General features: G+C 53.0%; 7 protein-coding genes across 7 annotated transcripts; 2 read left to right on the forward strand and 5 right to left on the reverse strand.

Annotated features, from left to right (window-relative positions):
• Positions 1–5,108: 5,108 nt before the first annotated feature.
• On the forward strand, positions 5,109–6,724 carry PG994_010019 (uncharacterized protein; the record flags this gene model as incomplete). The annotated part of the gene is made up of 4 exons (XM_066861428.1): positions 5,109–5,859; positions 5,986–6,058; positions 6,146–6,450; positions 6,567–6,724. 4 exons carry the CDS (start codon positions 5,109–5,111, stop codon positions 6,722–6,724), a joined length of 1,287 nt encoding a protein of 428 aa, XP_066710538.1.
• Positions 6,725–7,299: 575 nt separating this feature from the next.
• On the forward strand, positions 7,300–9,219 carry PG994_010020 (tRNA synthetase class II core domain-containing protein; the record flags this gene model as incomplete). Its single annotated transcript, XM_066861429.1, has 6 exons — positions 7,300–7,927; positions 7,998–8,079; positions 8,132–8,198; positions 8,260–8,732; positions 8,789–8,806; positions 8,946–9,219. 6 exons carry the CDS (start codon positions 7,300–7,302, stop codon positions 9,217–9,219), a joined length of 1,542 nt encoding a protein of 513 aa, XP_066710539.1.
• Positions 9,220–11,304: 2,085 nt separating this feature from the next.
• Positions 11,305–11,817, reverse strand: PG994_010021 (uncharacterized protein; the record flags this gene model as incomplete). Its single annotated transcript, XM_066861430.1, has 1 exon — positions 11,305–11,817. The coding sequence occupies one exon, from the start codon at positions 11,815–11,817 to the stop codon at positions 11,305–11,307; it is 513 nt and encodes a 170-aa protein (XP_066710540.1).
• A 1,796-nt stretch (positions 11,818–13,613) lies between these two features.
• On the reverse strand, positions 13,614–13,841 carry PG994_010022 (uncharacterized protein; the record flags this gene model as incomplete). The annotated part of the gene is made up of 1 exon (XM_066861431.1): positions 13,614–13,841. The coding sequence occupies one exon, from the start codon at positions 13,839–13,841 to the stop codon at positions 13,614–13,616; it is 228 nt and encodes a 75-aa protein (XP_066710541.1).
• A 588-nt stretch (positions 13,842–14,429) lies between these two features.
• On the reverse strand, positions 14,430–15,545 carry PG994_010023 (uncharacterized protein; the record flags this gene model as incomplete). The annotated part of the gene is made up of 3 exons (XM_066861432.1): positions 14,430–15,018; positions 15,319–15,446; positions 15,486–15,545. 3 exons carry the CDS (start codon positions 15,543–15,545, stop codon positions 14,430–14,432), a joined length of 777 nt encoding a protein of 258 aa, XP_066710542.1.
• Positions 15,546–15,997: 452 nt separating this feature from the next.
• PG994_010024 (uncharacterized protein) lies at positions 15,998–16,294 on the reverse strand (the record flags this gene model as incomplete). The annotated part of the gene is made up of 1 exon (XM_066861433.1): positions 15,998–16,294. The coding sequence occupies one exon, from the start codon at positions 16,292–16,294 to the stop codon at positions 15,998–16,000; it is 297 nt and encodes a 98-aa protein (XP_066710543.1).
• A 1,758-nt stretch (positions 16,295–18,052) lies between these two features.
• On the reverse strand, positions 18,053–18,418 carry PG994_010025 (uncharacterized protein; the record flags this gene model as incomplete). The annotated part of the gene is made up of 1 exon (XM_066861434.1): positions 18,053–18,418. The coding sequence occupies one exon, from the start codon at positions 18,416–18,418 to the stop codon at positions 18,053–18,055; it is 366 nt and encodes a 121-aa protein (XP_066710544.1).
• Between the last annotated feature and the right edge of the window lie 723 nt (positions 18,419–19,141).

The following is a 19,141-nucleotide window of genomic DNA, read 5'->3' on the forward strand; positions in this document are numbered from 1 at the left end:
TCTGAATCTCGGGTTATTAAGAGCAGGGACTTCCCTGTTGTAATTAGAAGAAGAAAATGACACCTAAAAAATAACACCTGCAGCACTGTATCGATCGGATTTCTGCCCTCCTCTCGTCAGTGCTCTCACGTCGTTCGTGCGCCATCGAAGGCGGGAGGCGCAATCTTATTTCGGAGAAATGGGCAACAGAGGGGCTACACGCAGGGGGGGGGACAAGTCCACGATGCCTTATGGATGCATCATCCTGGTCGCCCACGAGATTAATGTTGCATTAAACTACCAGAGGTCGATCACAATGGGACCTTTTGTGCCGCCTATTTCCGCTGGCCACTGGCACACATTTGTGCGAAGTGAGTTGGTTTCGACGCGTTATTGCTGCTCTGTAGGTAGGCTTCCTGAGGTTCCATTCGGGAGTGTAGTACTCCCTAGCTAATGTTCACAAGTCGGGTGTTCGAATCCGATTCGGGATTCCCGATGTCCGGCGATGAGGCGTGTAACTTATACTCACTTACACGATGTAAGTGAAGCAAGTAACCAGTACCCTGGGTAAATAGATTTTACCACTAACCATGCGCCGACCACTTTGGCTTCTGGTTTCCAAGCCTACACCGCCGAGCGAGCGCTTGTGTTTGACCCGTCACTAGCGGCAGGTTGGTTAGGTACCTGACGTGCTCACTGCTGAATCCATCCTTGGGTTTTCCTCCCCCATTTTCCTAGGGCAAACACAGTGGGTGGCCATGTTGTCCGGCGCATTCGTTGCCGGTTCATGACATCAGTCCTCTCCGCTCTTTTCGGGTCCCGATCGGTTGCCGCATTTCCATAGCGACGGGACCACGCACTGGGACGAACGCCGGAGCAGACCTGACGAAATTGGATTTCACTTGTCCAGGCTGCCAGGTTCATGGGATTACATTTGCGATTAACTAGGTATAGGTTAGGCGCACTTATATTTCAATGTGAGTATGTACTCACATTACATGGAGGTGAACAAATGCCCGCCAATAAGTTTTTAAAGTCTTGATAGATTCTTCGATGTTTACAGGATTTACCTGTATTAGAGAATGATGTTAAACGTTTCACCACATCCAGGCGTCCCCATGTATGACTTCTGCATGTGTGCGACAAGATAAGCATCCATGATACGGGCCTGGATTTCGGGGTTTGAGCCCAAAATCGAAAAGACACGAGCGGGTCAAGCTGTTGAAATATTGCAGTGGGTGACTTGCAGCAATTGTGACCTGCCCGACGGGATGAGTTAGTTCCTTTGTTCGTTCATGTGCGCGCCCGCCGCTGCCCTCGGCGAGAGAGATTCAGTGCTACCTGCTTCCAGTCTCGCGGTTGGCCACAGACGATATATGTTACATGCAGAACCCAGCTATATACTTATGTATGGTATGGTGACCTTGACTTGGCCAATCGCGGAATAAGCTACAACTACTTACCGGCAAGTAGGTATTATCGTTCGGGTGCTCTCAAGCAGTGCATGTATGCACGATGAACCCAAGACCGATGCTGGCATCGCGCATGATACTGTGCTTCGATATGATATGTGATCCTCATGGCTTTGCCCAATCTGAGAGAATGAACTATACCTGGTGCCAAGTATAAGATAAGAGCCTGCCATTACTCAATCCATACTTTTGGGTGATATGTACATATGCTGCCTGAGATGCTGCCTGAGATGTTGCCTTTCGTCCTACTGCTATTTTCGATACGAAAAGATCGGTAGTCATTTGGCATGTGTGAATGCTTGCCCGTCCAAATCATCAGAACGAAACGAGGTATATGTGCAAGAAAGCAAAGTCCGGCGCTGTCTGTTGTAACACGTGCTATTGCGTTTCGTTTCCCGGTGCACTGGACTTCGGACGTTCCGTTACCTACTTTATATAGGAAGATTAGCACGGGATGTGTGAGTCAAGGAATCCCGAACTCGGGACTGGGAAGTATGTGCTGTGTTCTGGTTTGCTTTGCTATGGGTTCCATTCCTAGGATCTGACCAGCAGTATTCGTAGGGTCGTCGGAGATGACGGGAATGCTTGTCCTTCTTCATGCGCACGCATCTCCTTCTGACAAGTTGCTTGAACCAAGGGTTAATAATCTCCGTCGATGCATCAATCCACAGATGCTGCCGGCCGTACGATACCAACCAACCAGTATCAAGCCGCTGTAGTCAATTGACCCATGGTCAAGAGAGTCTGTTATACACCGCCCAGGTCGTCCCACAAACTCGAGCACCTTCAAGGCCGTCTCTCCCACAACGAGGATGCTATGTTTTGAACTGACGCAGTAGAATGTACTTGTGGTACGTCCGCGTGTCTTGGCTTGAAACAATGAGCATGCTGATGCTGCCTCTTGAATGTTCCATGCGGGGAGCTCACCGACTGCTGTCAATTTTATTGCATACTTGCTGTTGCTTCTGATTCCAGCATCTTGCCGTATGAATCGGTATCTCCTCAGTTGACAACTAGCGGAAATCGGTTCTTATGAAGGGCTGGAGAGAGGTACACGTAATCCTGAACCACCGGGACCATCCCGAAGCTTTCTCTCCTGTCAAGGGAAGGAGACCGTCCATTATTGACGTAAGCAAGAAAAGGGGTGAGCGACCACATCTTCATCCTTTCGCCCGGGACTTGGTCAGTATATAGCATTCCCCTACACTTACTACTGGTCCGCATAACATGCGAATCCAACAGGACGAGGCCAACCTAATCATCTGTCTACAGATTTGAAGGTGACAAGGTCTCTGTGGTACGTTAAAGATCAGATATTTCAAACAGCACGACAGGAATATAGAACTGTAGTGAGGGCATCGCTACCAATTCATAGCTCGTAGCAAGTAAGTACAAACAAGGTTGACTCCCCTTATACACATTGCCCTTAGTCACCCGCTGCTCTGTTCTGCTCTGCGCTGGTTTGATATTGGAGAACGGATTCGCCCGTACCTAGCTGATTCATCCTCGGCAGGATTTCTTCTCTATTCGCACCCGGCTGGACTCCAAGGTCCGCGTAGTAGTCTTCGTTGACATCGAGCATTGGAGCCGCGAGATGACCTTGGAATCCCTTGAGAGCTCCTATGAGGTAGGTTGCTGCGTTCAAGGTTTTCAGACCAAACAAGATGACCAAACAGCTTTTCAGGGGCAGAACTCGACCTCGAATTCCTTCATATAAGCCCTTGGCTTCTTGGGTAGCACCGGTGGCGCACTGGGGTTCTATGCTGCCCAATGTTGGTCCAGCTGGACAAGCCCCGATCACAGGTTGGCCCAATGAAGCTTCTGGCTCTTTCCTCGAAGAAAGCACGTTGCATGCTTGCATGCATGACAGCATGGCATCCGTGGCCGGCCAACGTATTAGCTCAGCAGCAGGTAGGAAGAGACGAGCTCGTTCTCTCCTCAAACTAATCGTCAGCCTGCCTCTCTCCAATACCAAGGCCCTTTATCACATGGGATAGGCGAGAAACATCTTCGTCCGAAATCCAGGCGGCGCTTAGACCAGTATTCTGAGATGTGCCAAGGGATTTGGGAAACAAGACCGAGAAGCCATCGTCGTGATGTAGCATAGCCTCTAATAATGAAGGGCAATCAACCTGGAGCCATCAAAAGGGCATGTGAAAATCAGCGTTGCGATTTCCGCATGTGCAAGCAGGTCTGCGGCAGGTATCTGGTTTTATTCTGCCTATATCTGGTGGGTGATGAGATAGCTGGCCAGTGAACTTCTACTCCGTATAAAGGTCGTAGCAAGTATGACGAGCTGGTCTCTGCAATGGGAACATCCGTGCCCACCCAAACTATGTCGTCAAGATCCGTTGAAATGTAATTCTGATTGAATACTCCGTAAAGATGTTTAAAATCCGACCTATCGCGATTCACGGAGAGCCTCTGGCGAAGAAGACGAGTGCAGATGTTGCATATCCCCCGCACGTTGAACGGCTGGAAACCCCACCACCATTTTAGCCTGACTCGGGAGCCCTGCACCTAAATCAACTGTCATCTCAAGTGCATCCTGCAGCCATTGCAGTGGTGCAAAACTTTTATCTAACCTCCAGACAAACACGCAGTCCCGGATTTGTGGGAGATGATCTCCGCCTCTCCCGTCTGTTTGGTCAATCAGTTAATTGGTTAACCCGATTCTTGCACGCCATTGGAGTTCCTCCGTCGGAAATTTCAATCGCTCCTCTTTGCCGGGATGGGTCTTAGCGATCCGATGTTACCGGATTTAGCCAGTAAAGGACCCCCGTGTTCCTCACGACATCGATAAACATTGATTGATTACCTGAGACGTCGTTGTCCAAGATGCGATTCCCAAGAGAATGCCACGCAGCCCTTCGTTTTCCCTTCACACTTTGGCCAGCCGCGACGAAGGGCTGAGGACAGATTCTGCTACATAGACTCGGAATGCAGCCAATCCCTCCGGATCTGTGACAACTCTGATACAGGGGGTCTTTCCCGCTCAATCGTCCAAGCTATGTAGCAGCTCTCAAGAACCGTGGGTCCCTGTCATCGGTGGTCAGAGTTGCTCGAGTGCAACATTCACTGCAGACGACACATTTCGTTTCTCGGACCTTCACCTGCTGAACCGTCCGCTGTGTTAGATGCTGCAGGCTTTCGACCTGGCGCGGACCTCGGGAGCCGGTGCCTCCCCAGTGGCTCCCCACGAAGGCTAGGCTAGCTGAGGAGCAATCTCAAGCCAACTTTAGCACCTGCGCCACGTTGATGGCGAAATCTGAAGCTCAACACCCCCCTTGATGGCCATTGGTGCTGCTTCTTTCGTAACGCGGAGGGGCGGGGGCGCCATGTTCCTGAATGCATGGGGTGGGGATCTTCCCGGTACCTTGACCCCGTGTATAGCATGTTGCGCTCACTAGCAGTAACATGTGGTTCTAGACCCAAGCAGCCAAGCGACTTGTCATCTACCATCTTACATATGTATCATCCGCGCTGCTGCTCACACTTCGCATGACGGCCAACCTTCTGGTTGATGTTCACATTGGAAACACCTCCGCTTAAACATAAAAGCTTCTTCTCAATTTCCCGACGTTATTTTGTTTCTAGTGTCGTATATATAATAGAGGATACCTGGCTGGCTACATAAGTTCTTCTTCAGCTGACAGCATGGGTCCATTATACCTAGCCTGGCTGTTTCCCGCCCTGGGTCTCGCCAAAGACCCTCTCTCGTATCTGCCGGACTTCGGCTCGTGCAAGTCCTCCTCCCTGATCGGAGGAGGCATCCTGGGCCACGAAGCCGCCTGCTCGCCCGACGGCGGCTCGATATGGGAGGAGGACGCGAACCAGACGGTGCTGACGACGCCGGCGCGCTGGCGGTTCTCGACGCCGTGCATGGAGAACGGGAAGCGGGAGTTCTGCATCTACGCGAGCCCGGACTTCGCCAACGGCCGCGGCATCATGATGCTGACGACCCCCCAGCGGGCCGGCGAGGTCGAGCGGTCGCACGTCTTCACGGCGCCCGAGGTGTACGCGGCCATGACGAACCTGAACGCCGAGACGAGCGACCGGTGGAGGGTCGAGGCGGTCCCGGGCAAGGGGATGGGCCTGATCGCGACGCGGAACCTGCAGGTCGGCGACCACATCATGAGCACGACGCCGTCCGTCATGATCGACTACGACGTCTTCTACGAGCTGGAGCCGCAGCAGATCCACCAGATGCAGGGAGAGGGCATCTCGTATCTACCTGAGCGGCACCGCAACATCTTCCTTAATCTTTCTACCCACGACGGCGCCGAGGACTACAACTCGCGCGTCAACAAGATCATCCTGACCAACGCCTTTGATATTGACAACACTGGCGTCGTCGAGAAGAAGGAGGAGGGCGAACGCGAGTCTTGGTATACCGTGTTCCCAGAAAGTGAGATCATACCCTTACTCCTTCGAGGCCGCTGGAAGCACCACCGTAGCATACTGACTGAGCTGTTTCTTAGTTTCCCGTATGAACCATGATTGCCGGCCGATGCCGACTACTACTTTGACGTAGAAACTTTCACTCACAATATCCACGCCGTACGCCCAATCGCCGCGGGTGAGGAGATCACTGTCTCGTACATCGAGTAAGTCGTCCACTACACCCTACTACTTACCTACAGCCTACCTTGGCTAGTATCTGAAAACACTCGTTATACTGACCAAACCAATAGCCCCGTCCTGCCCCGACAGGAGCGCCTGCAGCGCCTCGACACGTCGTGGCACTTTCCCTGCTCGTGCAGCCTGTGCGCGCAGAACGAGCACCAGCGGGCGGCGTCGGACGCGCGCATCGCGCAGATCGAGGAGCTGCGCGCGCAGTTCCGCGACTACGAGCCGACCTCGCAGGCGACGCCGGCCATGGGCGAGCTCATGGTCTCGCTCTTCCAGCAGGAGCGCCTGTGGTCCTCCATGTATGAGGCCTACACGTACGCGGCGCTCGAGTACAACGGGGCTGGGGAGCCTTGGCTCGCTTCTAAGTGTAAGTACATGGCTTTTTCTTCGTGTGCATCGAACGTCGATTTTGCAGTTCGATACATGCATGCATGCATCTCGTTTTCGAATTTTCTAGTTAGCTGCTGACATGAAGGACCATAGCTGCGCGACTGGCTATTCAGCACGGTTTGGCTGCGGGTGGTCCCAAGGACTCGGATGTCCTTGCGATGCAAGCTCTGGTTAAGGACCCGTGGGCACATTGGAGCTGGATGCTGAGGACCAAGAGGAGAATGAACTGGGGCTCGAACGTGGAGGCATAGACGAGCTTTGAGCTACACTACGGATGGACTCTGGCGCATTATTTTGGCATGGTTTTGTTTTCATTTTCTCGGTGGTAGACAAAGTTACGGTGTTCATGGCGTTCATCCCCTAACGGGAGACGTGGGAGGTGCATTTATCGGGTTGTACGAGACGCTTAGAAATACACATGTTGTCTCGTCCCACGACCATATCATCAAATACACAATTCAAGGTCATATTACCCATACCTAAACAATCTTATGGTGTACAGTGAATAGCATGTATCTTGAGTGATGATGCTGCCAATGGAGGCCATTGATAGCGTTGTAGCCGCCGTATCGATAAGAGCTGTAAAGTGCATAATTCGAGGGGTCTGCGGCGGAAAAATGTGCGGTGGAAGGTGGGCTGCGCGAAGTCGGGCCCCAGTTGCCCCTCCATTTCAAAGGCAATTGGGTAACGCCCGAGAGTGAGTCAAACAATTGCTGATAGACTGAGAGAGAGACCCCAATAGTCCAACCCACCAGGTCGTCGCCCCTTCGACACTCGCAACATCACCACCTTTTTTCCGATCGATACCGACAAATTGGAAAGAACCATGGCGCCGGCGGCTAACATCACCACCGAGGACCTCATCCCCGAGGTCCTCCAGGCCCTGGACAAGACCGACCAGATCTCCTCGTCCGACGCCTTCCCCGCCGTCCCCTTCGAGATCATGAAGGCCACGCTCGACCGCCTGACCTCGCGGTCCATGACCACCTACGAACAGGTCGAGCGCGAGGAGGCCGTGCTCGAGCCCGAGGCCGAGACCATCGTCGCCCACGGCAGCCACGAGGCCCGCGTCTTCGAGGCCGTCCACAAAGCGATGGAGGGCATGTCGATCCAGGACCTCGAGAAGGCCATCGGCGACAAGACGGTCACCAAGATGGGCCAGGGCAAGGCCTTCAAGGAGAAGTGGATCAAGAAGGACGGCGACAAGCTCGTGGCTATCACCGACGCCATTACGGATGTTACCCGCGACCAGCTGCGCGTCATCCAGGAGACCGGCACGCACGACGAGCCCAAGGTCATCACCGACCTCAAGAAGCGCAAGCTCCTCCGCCTGCAGAAGACCTTCTCCTTCCGGATATCCAAGGGCGCCAAGTTCGCGCTCGAGATGGTCAAGGAGGAGACCGACCTGACGGCCGAGATGCTGGCCTCTGGCTCGTGGAAGACGGCCACTTTCAGTAAGTGGTCGATGCTGCAGAAAGAACACTGGACGGAGCGGGACACTTACACAGAGAAACTTCTTTACAGAGCCCTACAACTTCGAGGCCCTTGGCGCGGACCAGCACGCCGGAGCCCTGCATCCTCTGGGCAAGGTGCGCGGAGAGTTCAGGTTAGCCATTGTCGAACCTGTCCGATAAGGAACAATTGCTTATTGAATGCAGACAAATCTTCTTCGAGATGGGCTTCGCCGAGATGCCTACAAGCCAGTTCGTCGAGTCAGGCTTCTGGGTATGCTATGGAGGACCCCCCTGTACTTTTGTCATATTGGCTGACTTGAGCCTTGCTACAGAACTTCGACACACTCTTCGTGCCGCAGCAACATCCTGCTCGTGATTTACAAGATACCTTCTACATTTCAGACCCCAAGACGGCAGACCGACCGGGCCCCGAAAACGCGGACGACAAGCGCAATTACCAAGAGTACTTTGAGAACGTGCGGGAGGTCCACGAGAAGGGCAAATACGGCTCCATTGGCTACCGGTACCCCTGGGCGGAGGACGAGTCGCTCCGACTCGTCCTGCGAACACACACCACCTCCACCTCGGCGTCCATGCTGTACAAGCTGGCTTCGGAAAGCAGGAACGGCCAGTCCCCGCCAGTACGGTATTTCTCCATTGACCGAGTCTTCCGAAACGAGTCGGTAGACGCTACTCACTTGTGCGAGTTCCACCAAGTAGAAGGTGTGATCGGCGACTACGGCCTGACGTTAGGTGGCCTGATGGAGTTCATGCAGATCTTCTTCGAGAAGATGGGTGTTACTAAGTACGTTGTTCTTCCGCTGCCTTTAACACTGGCCAATCGCTAACAAATATCGACAGCCTGAAATTCAAGCCTGCGTAAGTTTATATCGGAAATTGTCCTTCCAGCTTCTACACTAGCTTGCTCCCTACAGTCGAACTCAAGGGGCTTGAAGAAGAAGAGTGCACTGACAACATTTGAATTACCTATGACTATTGATGCTAACATCCCTCGCAGCTATAACCCCTATACCGAGCCCAGTATGGAGATCTTCAGTTTCCACCAGGGGCTGAACAAGCTCATCGAGATTGGCAACAGTGGTATGTTCCGTCCGGAAATGTTGGAGGCCATGGGCCTGCCCAGCGACTATAAGGTCTACGGTTTCGGTCTCAGTCTCGAGCGACCTACCATGATCAAGTACGGCATCTCCAACATCCGCGAGCTGCTGGGCCACGGTGTCAACCTGAACGTGATTGAGAAGAGCGCGGCGGTACGACTCGACAAGGACTAGAGTTACCAAAATAAAAAGTATAAGCAGAAAAAGGAAAAAGCGCAATCTAGTCCCATCACTTTTACAGGTTTCTCCGCGTCCGGCCGCTGTTGGCCGGTAAATCTAGGTAGAGTAGATTTGCTGGCTTGTGGAGAGCAGGTTTTTTGCCATCTGGCCCGGACCGGACAGAAAGACGAGCTCATTCATAGATGAGAAGAGATACCCTGAGATGGAACCAATTATGTCCTTGCTTATGTGAATGTTTGAGGTTGGGTATGGTGCACTGTCAAAAGCTTGGGTGGTGGCACTATTTACGCGTATAATCCCCATGGTATCATGGAAGCCCATGCATGATAATCGATGCATCCACCAGATATATACACTGCTGTGTTATACGGATCGGAGATAATCTAGTGACATTGGCACGATGATGTTTAAGACGTTTGTTCCACTGGTTTAAGACGTTTATTCCACTGGCTGGCCATCGCATCTAATTTCATGAACAGACTATTTGGCTTGTCGCTCAAGTTTACAGAAAGTATGATTACACGAGAAGCAACGCTTCCGCCATTGGGGGGAATAGCAGCTGTGACATACCTAGCAGCTGAACCGTGGTGACTTTCTTCAAGACAGGGACGTGATTTCCCCCGTCCGATTGAGTGATTACCACATCGGTTCTCTTACTCAACCAGCACGAGCCGGAGGGTTAAAATTTGTAAATTGAAAAGTTATGTACCACCTGTCCCATGACCTTAGCAACAGATTCTCCTAAGCGCTCCCAGTCGTCGAGGTTTCATCATCGACGGCTTCATTATCTCCGCCTGCGAGTTTTGGTCAGCCTGCCTCCCGCCCTCCCATTTACGGTTGCTACTAGCAGCAGCGTCGGTGGGCATACGAGTGCAAGTGTCGGCCTCTTGAGTAGTTTCACAATCAGTGATTTGGCTTGTCCCGTTGTTGCTGAGGATGGTAGGCTATGTATGCATACGTCAACTGAGGAAGGGCTTTGGCCTCGCGGCCGGCAGCCTGACCAAACAGATCCGCAAGTATGCGGACTACGGGCATGGCGCTACCGACAGGCCCTTTATCATATTCGGCCAGTCTGGCCAAGCCGCCTGTATGCATATGTCAAGGAAGAGTGCTATAAAGAACCATTTGGGGGCGGTTCATGGGTGGGAGAAGAGTAGAATTGATGAGTGGTCTAATTGGAGGAATACTTCAGTAGCAATACCTTGCTTGGTAATACCAAGTGAAGGCTACGCCGGTCCCGTCTACCGACTTTACTCCTGAATACCATAAATGATAAGAATAAGAATTCGAACTTGTATCGCTGCCCCCCTGATCCGCGCCCTCGTCTTCTGTTCCTTTTCCTTTTTTTATATAATAACATTACTAGTATAATCTGGTGGATGCATCGATTATCATGCATGGGCTTCAACGGCACCACGGGGCACTTCCCATCTGTTCAGGATGGAAAGGGGGGGGGAGGGGGGGGAAACATTCCAACAACAATAAACCCGTCGCGCAACCCGCCATCGCGACTCAATTCCCTTCACACCTTTATCTTACTTACTTCAATTGTCCCCACCTAGGATTTACTTTATTGGCATTCATTCCGCTCGCGCCTGGCCGCAATTGGCCTTGACGAGCCATTTCGGCCTGGTTTTGGGAGGTACATGCATTTGATTACAGTTGTTGTATGGGCTGGACATGAACCTCCCGTTCGCTTTCGAGGGTGCGGACATATTCGCCGGGGTCTTGTCCAGAAGTCTGTTCTTTTTCTTCTTCGTTTCCGCGTCGTACCGCTGTCTTGACGTACTGGGGTTACCGTTTTCTTAAAGACGTGGATGGGTGATGGTAGAACCTGTAATCCTAAAAAGATTCTCGTCCATCACGTAGGCATATCTTTCATGATTTCGTCAAATCTGAAAGACTCGACTTTTCCGCACGGAGTAGGAGGCTTTGACCAAAGTCTTTCGTTTGCCGCTTAACTCTATCTTGTACGGGTGGACTGCTGGACCACTTCTTGGGTCCGGTGTCGGTTATTATTGGTTCTGTATATATAGCTTCCTGGATTCGGTTCAGAACATGCCCTCCCCCAGCCTGTCATCAAGTATTGTGACTTGTTCCAGCGGCGTTCGGCAATTCAATGTCGACAATCCACGGCGGCTGCACAGGCAGGTCGTCGTCCCTTCCTTCGATGGAGGCGTTGACAAATAGAGTCTGCGAGCCTGAACTGAGCGGATGGGTGTCGTGGGAGCAGTGGCTGGTGATGCAATATCCCTTGCGCGCATAGGCCTGTGCTCTTTCGACTTTAGCTCTGGTCATATCGGAATCATCGAACCGGCCCTTGGTCAGGTTGGACAGCTTCTCAATAACCACGGACCGGTCGTTGTCGATGTGGGTGGAGTGCGAGGGGGGCTGCTCGCTGGCAGGAGCTGGAAGTTGCTGATCTTTATACAAGGTCTCCAGCGCACGGTACGAGTAGTCGTAAGCATCCTTCAATAGCTCACTCGTCAGGCGTCCACATTTATCCCAGGTCTTATTGGATATAATGTGGTTGGTTAGTAAGCGGGCTTGGATAGTAGGGCTTAACCAGAGAAGCGAAGAAGAGAGATGCATTATTCTTCAGCGCACGTGCCGGTGAACTATTCTTTAGCCACCCAGCGCGTCGCATGGCTCCAGGCCATAGGGATTCTGGAATGCTGATATTGCGCATGAGTGCTTGTCCGTTCTCCATGATAATTTCTGCTGTTACGGTTGGTCTCCTACTTTTTGTATACCACTTGGTATCTGAACAGACTTCTAGAGGAATCAAGAGGACGATCGTTTCACCGTCGTTCTTCCAGGAAGACGAGGCACTCTTCTTCTGTAGGCTCTTCAGCTCTTTAAGAGCGGGAGATTCTTTGGTGAAGAGAACCCAGACGTCCATTCCAAGTTCTGTCCATAGTTGATGGGGAACCGCAATGGGCTTTAGGTAACCAGGCAAATATTGGTCAGCAGCGAGGAAGGCAACAGTCAGAGCATCCTTGAGCAAGCAGGTGCTGGCAAATATTAGCCGTAGAAGACCAGATGCTGGATGTCCAGTGACTGGTGTACTCGGGGCAGCCGCAGGTCGGAACGCTCACGCAGAGGGTGGACGGATGCAATGTGATATGGAGGACAAAGCGACGATATTGTTCAAGAAGGCAATATTGTAATATGCGCGCTGCGGCTGGACAGATGACCACAGCGGTAATCTAGCTGTCGGTAAACGAGAATATATAAGGCCGGAGGAAGCTGGAAAAGCGTGAATGATATACAAACGGGAGAGAGGGTAGCGACTCTCGGGGATTATTCCTTCCTATTCCAGCCATTATTCCTTATGATCCCAGTTTCTCAGGAGGTGGATTCACCGTTTATTCGAGAAGTTGCCTCTATTTTCTCCTGAGACATCCTGTTTATTCCAAAAAGAGTAATACTAACGCCGAGAGTCGGTAGGGTCCTCGTGGATTTCGATCGTTTGCACGAGAAAAACGAACTCATAAACTTCTCGTTTGTGCCTTGACTAACTTGACTAAATCAACTCTGTCCCAGGCGGAGGCCGACGGTGGTTCCCGGGGACCGATCCGGCTTTGTCATTGTTGTTGTAGTTATTGAACCCCAGTCGCACCTTGTCCACCACGTCCTTCTGAGCAGGTCCTCGATTGCCTCGCCCGGCGAGCGCGGCGCGGAGCTCTTGCAGGGGCATACGAGCTTCGTATGTGCCCCCTCCCGTCGCGTGTGCCAGGGAAGTAATAGACGAGAAAAGAACAATTGAAAAGTGACTGGCCTGTTCGAGGCATCCAAACCATGATTTGTGTGCGGTGGTTGACATATGTAGGTATACGTATAAGACATCTTAAGCCACGATTGACGTTGATAATGCTTCGTGATAGGCGGTTTCCAATATGAGACTTGTTCTCCATCCAAAGACTAGAGACAGGTAATTTTCGGTCTCTTAAGACTATGTCGGAGCCAAGTATGGGCGATCGGCCCTGCTACTAGGGACAGGGACAGATAGGAGCACTCCATGTCGAGACGTTTTGGCTTGTGATTATCTTGAACCGCCTCCCAGCGTTACCCCTGAGATCTCGTCGGAAGAGGGATGCCTCGGGCGTTCAGCCATTGTTTCGCCTGCTCCTGGCTTAAAGCACATTGCACAAAGTCGGGATCCCAGGCCCATCTCATCCCGTTATCGCTAATAAGAGTCCTGGTGCGTAGGAGGCCCTGTCGGTGTGCCCAAAGAAAGATTTGGTATGCATAAGGGCGGAAGGGTTTCCTTTGTGTACACCACACCAGACTATTGTCGAGAAGCGAATAGACGGTGCCTTTGGGTATGACAGCAAGGCGGACAATCACCCGTGCCTGCCGAAGCGCCTCGTTGGTGTTGTTATTTCCTACGTACCATCTGCTTCTGCTGCTGCTGACCGGACCAGCTCAAGGGGAGTGCAGTGGGAGCGCTCGTATTGCCGGTAGGTGAAGGTGATCCAGGGGGTGGTTCCGCCATCCTCAAGAACGCCCTTTCCCCAGGTGTCATTGACCCACTCGAAGACGTTTTCCGTCCCCCTATGGGTGAGGGGCTGGACTAGGTCGCACGTGGACGACCGGGACCGCCTGATGTGCATGCTTACTTTCAGGTAAGCGCGGCCACAGACGACGCTGCCACTGCCGCCCTATCCCCCTGAAGTGGTATGTGATCATCACTTTGGGGTATTGCGTGGGAAATCCGAGTTTGATATGAAAGAAGGAAAAAGTGTTTGGTGGGTTGGTACTGTATATATAATAAGTCTTTGTTAATCAAGTCGGGGTCCTGTGACGATCCTGGTCGGGGTAGTGCACCAATACGCCATCCCAAGGTGATGTCCCTAGGAGTATGGCAACGAGCTCTTCTACTACCACCCCCAAGCCTTGCATAGATTGTCGTCGTTCCAAAATGCATGCCGCCCCGCGTCTCCGGATCGTCATGCTCCTTGAAATGGCCTTTTCTAGGCTGGAAAACATTATAACTCTGCCCCGAAACAATACTTATAATCTACCACAGCCTGGGAAAAGTCATTTTAAGGAGCACCACGACCGGAGAAGCAGGAGTGGCATACATTTTGGAAATAGGGAGGTTAGTCTTAGTAGCAGCGGCTTGCTCGGAGGGCCTGTGACTTCCTGGTGGGTTTCGGCAGGTTTATACTTGGAGCCTGTGCCGTACTGGATTGTTGGTCTTAGGAACTGGTAAGTCGAGACCAACAGCAGAGCCGACGATGATGGACGAGAACACGCTCCATTGTGGCGACGCGGGTCTCATTCTTCTCTGGGAGTCCCAGACGGGTAGCATAATCAATGGAGTTACTCTTGTCGCCAGAGACGCTGTTCTCTTGACCGCGCCCGACTCCTCCTGTAGTCTGTGTCGACATCCGACACATCGTCGTCGAGAAAGTCAATATCCGACTGGGTGGATTGGTATCTCCGTCCGCTTCCTCGCCTCCATCTAGATCCTCGCATGCGGCTTCCTCGTCAACAGATGGAATCAAGCCTGAAGGTGGAAGGGTGTAAACATGGATTAATTGCGTGTGTCTGACGGGCACTCGGCTGAGTTGCTGCGCAAGAAGATGGTTCCGCTGGAGCAGTCGCTGCTGGTCGCTGTCCTCTCGCAAGAGAAGGTCGCCCAGCTCAGCTTGCTCCCCCTGAGTCGGCGCGGCTCGATGCCCCTCGCGAGGCTCGAAGTCGTGCCGGGCCTCAGTGAACCCAGTTTCCCGTTCTGGAATGAGAAGCCAACTCCCCAATAGTGATTTAAGGATGGTGTTGCCAGGACTAGGCGCTTCGTTCAATAATGTACCGAACACACATCGTGGCCATGGGGGAACGCCGCATGGCCGCCGGTCATAGGCCCGTCAACACCTCAGCAAGTCCCTCGGAGGCCGGTCTCTCATTTCTCAGGGGTTTGGTGGGTCTAGGAGCTAGTAGTGACGGGGGGGTATAGTAGCTAATTACCACAGTCTATGGAGATCTCCTCGGGTCCATGGATGGTTCTTCAGCCGGCGGCCGACTTCATGCCGAGCCCCCGGTTCTCCCCGTGTCTGTTCTCTACTCCATGCGGCTCCTCGCGCGCACCCGATGTTGCCTTGCTGTTTTTGGCCGGCCTTCGACGTCCTAAGCACGCCTGCTTTGACCGAATGCATGTTCGACCCCTTGCCACGGCTTATAGCTCGAAGCATTCTCGAAGGATGTCTCTCACCCGTCTAGAGCATATCGTCCATTAATATCGCCAGCTCCTCTACCTTAATAGTGGTGAGCGTATCCTGGACGCGGCTGACGACGCGGTTTTCGGATTCCACCATGGCTCGGTGGTCAGGCGCGTGACAGGCCGACATCCGCCCGAGGCCAGGTGTTGGTATCAAAGTAATGATAGTAATGATGCCTTAAGGGACAGGACTATGAGCCCAGTATTCTAGATTCTGTGATGAGGGGTTGTGTTAGAGTGCACATATCCGCTCGTATGGTAAGCAAAGGAATCTCTCTGGTGCCCCCAGCCCCTCCCCCCTCTACTTCACTTGTTCCGTTGATTTCGCGAGATGACGCTTTCTCTCGCATCATCTTAGCGTCCTGCTGCGTGGGGATGTGACCGGGGTGGTCAACCCATTTCGCGCCCACTTCGCATCGGGCCGGGCCACCATATATACACAGGGAGTCCTCTTCTTTTATTCTCCTCGATCTCGGAGGGTGATGGGGGGCATCGCCGGGTCTTTTACGTCTGTTCTTATTATCGAGAGCCTTGTCCTCGCTCATGTTGTCATCGCATATGTTCAAGTCGCCAATATCGATCGCCCTCGAGTCCGCGGACCCGCAGCTCCGCGCACACTCGGGCGTCCCACGCGCGGTACTCATAGAGGTCGGCCATGTTGTCGAACACCCAGGACACCCAGCCGAGGTACATCGACTTGTCTCGCCGGAAGACGGGCCGCCACTCTTGCCTGGGGTTGACGTCCGTGAGTTCATGCCACTTGGGCGGCTCGGGCGGCTCGGGCAGGGAGTGCCCCTGATGTCGTTCTTCCGTGGCCTTGATTTTTGGTGTAGGCGGCTTTTGCATCGTGGCCGTGTCGAAGGTCGTCTCTCTGCGTCTCGGCCCCGCTACCGTCGTTCTCCTACTTCCAGCTGACCGGCAACACGCGCTTCCGTGCCTTGCCGGCATCAGAGGTAGAGGGCAGTGTGCTTCGGTTCCTTGGGCCGAATGTAAGGACGGTTTGGAAGGAGTTTGATATTTGATTCATGTTTGCGCTTTGTCCCGGCACGACTAGCAATGTGATCAGCACTAGGCTGCGCTGGAGGCACAAGTTAAGAGCTTTGTGTTGACTGGCGCCATGGGAGCCGTCGGGCTGTACGAGCCGATAATGCCCGCACCGAACCGGTACGCAGAGGACTGTACGCTTGCCGTGGCGTATCTTGGCCCCGCAGCCGCAGCTTTGGGTCAAAGAATCGTCGTTGACATTGCGCAGCGGATCGTGCCGGGGAGGCCCTTTCTGGGAAGGGAAGCAATCGACGATTCTTCGACGACAAGACTGTCTGTCAAGCACGTCGGAAGAGAGCAAAGAGGAACAACCTCGGTCAACGACATGGATCTTTCGCATAGGTTCTTGCACTCCTCCCCATGGGTAGAGCGGAGGTTGGATTGTCGCCTGTCCTGTCGTCTTTGGTATCTTCAGTCTTGTCGTCACCCGTGATGGCATCCTCTTTGGTATCTTTGGCCTTTGGCATAGACGCCGACTCAACCACCACGCTGTGCCAGCTCACCTACCGACTCTCGGCGTTAGTATTACTCTTTTTGGAATACCCTTCTGGACGTGGCCCTGCGGCGGCCGGAAGGAGGAGAACGTCAAGTCCTGGAAGCGCCCCTACAAGGTAGGCAAGCACGTTCCCTGTCGGGAGCCGGACGGACGGCTGAGTACACAATACCAGTCTGAACAGTACATAGAGTCATCCATCATCAGCGGTTAGTTAATCTGCCGTTGAGGTGAGGTCTTCTTCGAGAGTGACGGTTGGTGATTGATTCTGTCCTTATTATTAGAGATTTCGAGCGCAAACAGCCGAAGCTGGCATGGATGCCAGCTTCGCAAGCGGGTCGTGTACCCAGGATCGGTCGAAACGCCGGGCCCATTCGCTGTGTGGGCACAGACAGGGCCTCGGAGGCGGTCTTGGAGGAAGAAGAGCCGACAGCATCAGATGTGGACTTTATCGACGATAGCGCGAACAGTAGTATGGTATCGAGCTCTGCGGACATCTTAGTGTTGTCGTACTTGCTGATGTCGACAATGGGAGTTTCCATGTCAGAGGATCTGACTGGCAGCGTTATGCACAAGCGTGCCAACAGAAATATCGTGAAGGTTACGATCCAGTGTTCGGCCGACTGGAATTCGGACCATATCGGTTGTGCAAGCTCCTGCGTATTTCCGATTCTGCTCTGCTCAGTCGAAAACTCCTTTCACAATATGGACAACCTCTTGAGTGACGTGTTGCGTGCTTGCCTCGTCCTTGAACGGAGACCCCGAAGGCGCAAAACAGCTGCTCGACAATATGTTGACGAATGCTAGTAAAGAGATATCATCTCGTCATGGTCTGGCGCTCTCCTCTATTTGGAGTCATACCCAGCACGGGATACCATAGCCATAGATAGCCTAGCAATGTTTGGTGGCAACGCTTAAGATGCTCACAGAAGCCCTTGAGAAAGGTCATATGTTTGGGGTTTGTCCCCAACGAGGCGAGCCAGATGATCGAGACCCTGCCGCCAACATGTGTCTAGATAATAACGAAACGTGGGCGTTCCTGATTTGCGTGCTATGTTGGTTGATGTTTAAATCTTCCATTCGCCTGCGTCCAGGGCTTTGCTCAGTTGCATGACGAAGATGTTCATGGAGCCCACTCTCTGGCGCTCCTCTTGCAGTCGCTCGCCGGGATCCGTATCCAGGTCTTCAGAGCTATTTTGTTTGATTTTTATCAAGAGATTATGGCTAATAGGTGATAGACAAGGGCTGATGATTAATGGATAATAGGTAATATGCGATGGCTGCTTGCAGTCTGAGCCCTCGTCCATCTCGACCCCTTTCTTGTCCTTATCCATCTCGTCCACTTGGTAGGGCTGCTCTGCCCAGGACTCCAACCGCTCTTGTCTTGCTTCTGGATGAAGGCCACAACCTCCGGGTTTTGTGTCACGTTGCATGCCCGATTAGCGGGCAAGCAGTTAGTGCACTTGGCCCAACGACGGTGCCCATGTCGCACCAAGCTCATAGCCCCGGCCGCATACCGGTCTGGGATGCCAGTGCTTAAAGCAGTCTTCGAGCTGCCTCTATCTCCAAAATGGTGTAGTGGAAGACGTTCATCAGCCGGATAAGGCGTCGCCGTGTCAAAGGAGGCGCCGGAAGCAGCAGAACCCTCGACCTCGCGTACAATATGTCATGGACCTAGGGTTTAAGCAGAAACCAGTGGGTTCAGCTATGCCAATACCGAACCGTCTCAGTGATAGAAGACTTAACTGTTCCTGAAGGGAACAGGGCCTTCAACGGTTCGGAGTAGGACGTGCTACTTGTTGCAGGCGCGCCAGCGTCGAACCGGCTCAGCGATAAGAGGCTGAACTTCTCTAGGGCGGAAAGAGCGGGAAGGGCGGCCTCCAAATCCATCGGGAGCCTGTGGGGGTGGGTTCCGTGACCATACGACGTCGTCCCAGGCTTCGAGCAAACCAACGCTTGCCCCCTTCCGCTAAGGGGGCGTGAGAGCGGTACATCGCGCTCTTGCCGAATGTGAGGGGTTGACAATTCCGGCTCGGAGGATATTATACCGTGGTAGCGGCCGCAGCTGACCACCTCACGCCCCTTCCAGGTTCGATATCGGGATAACGAAGCTGTCGTATGCTGAGTACGGCGGCTCGTACTCGAGCTCCCGCAGC

Source organism: Apiospora phragmitis (assembly GCF_038363925.1).
Source record: "Apiospora phragmitis strain CBS 135458 chromosome Unknown utg000010l:1.0-9815664.0:1.0-9183399.0, whole genome shotgun sequence".
In the NCBI taxonomy this organism is placed as follows: Eukaryota; Fungi; Ascomycota; class Sordariomycetes; order Amphisphaeriales; family Apiosporaceae; genus Apiospora; species Apiospora phragmitis.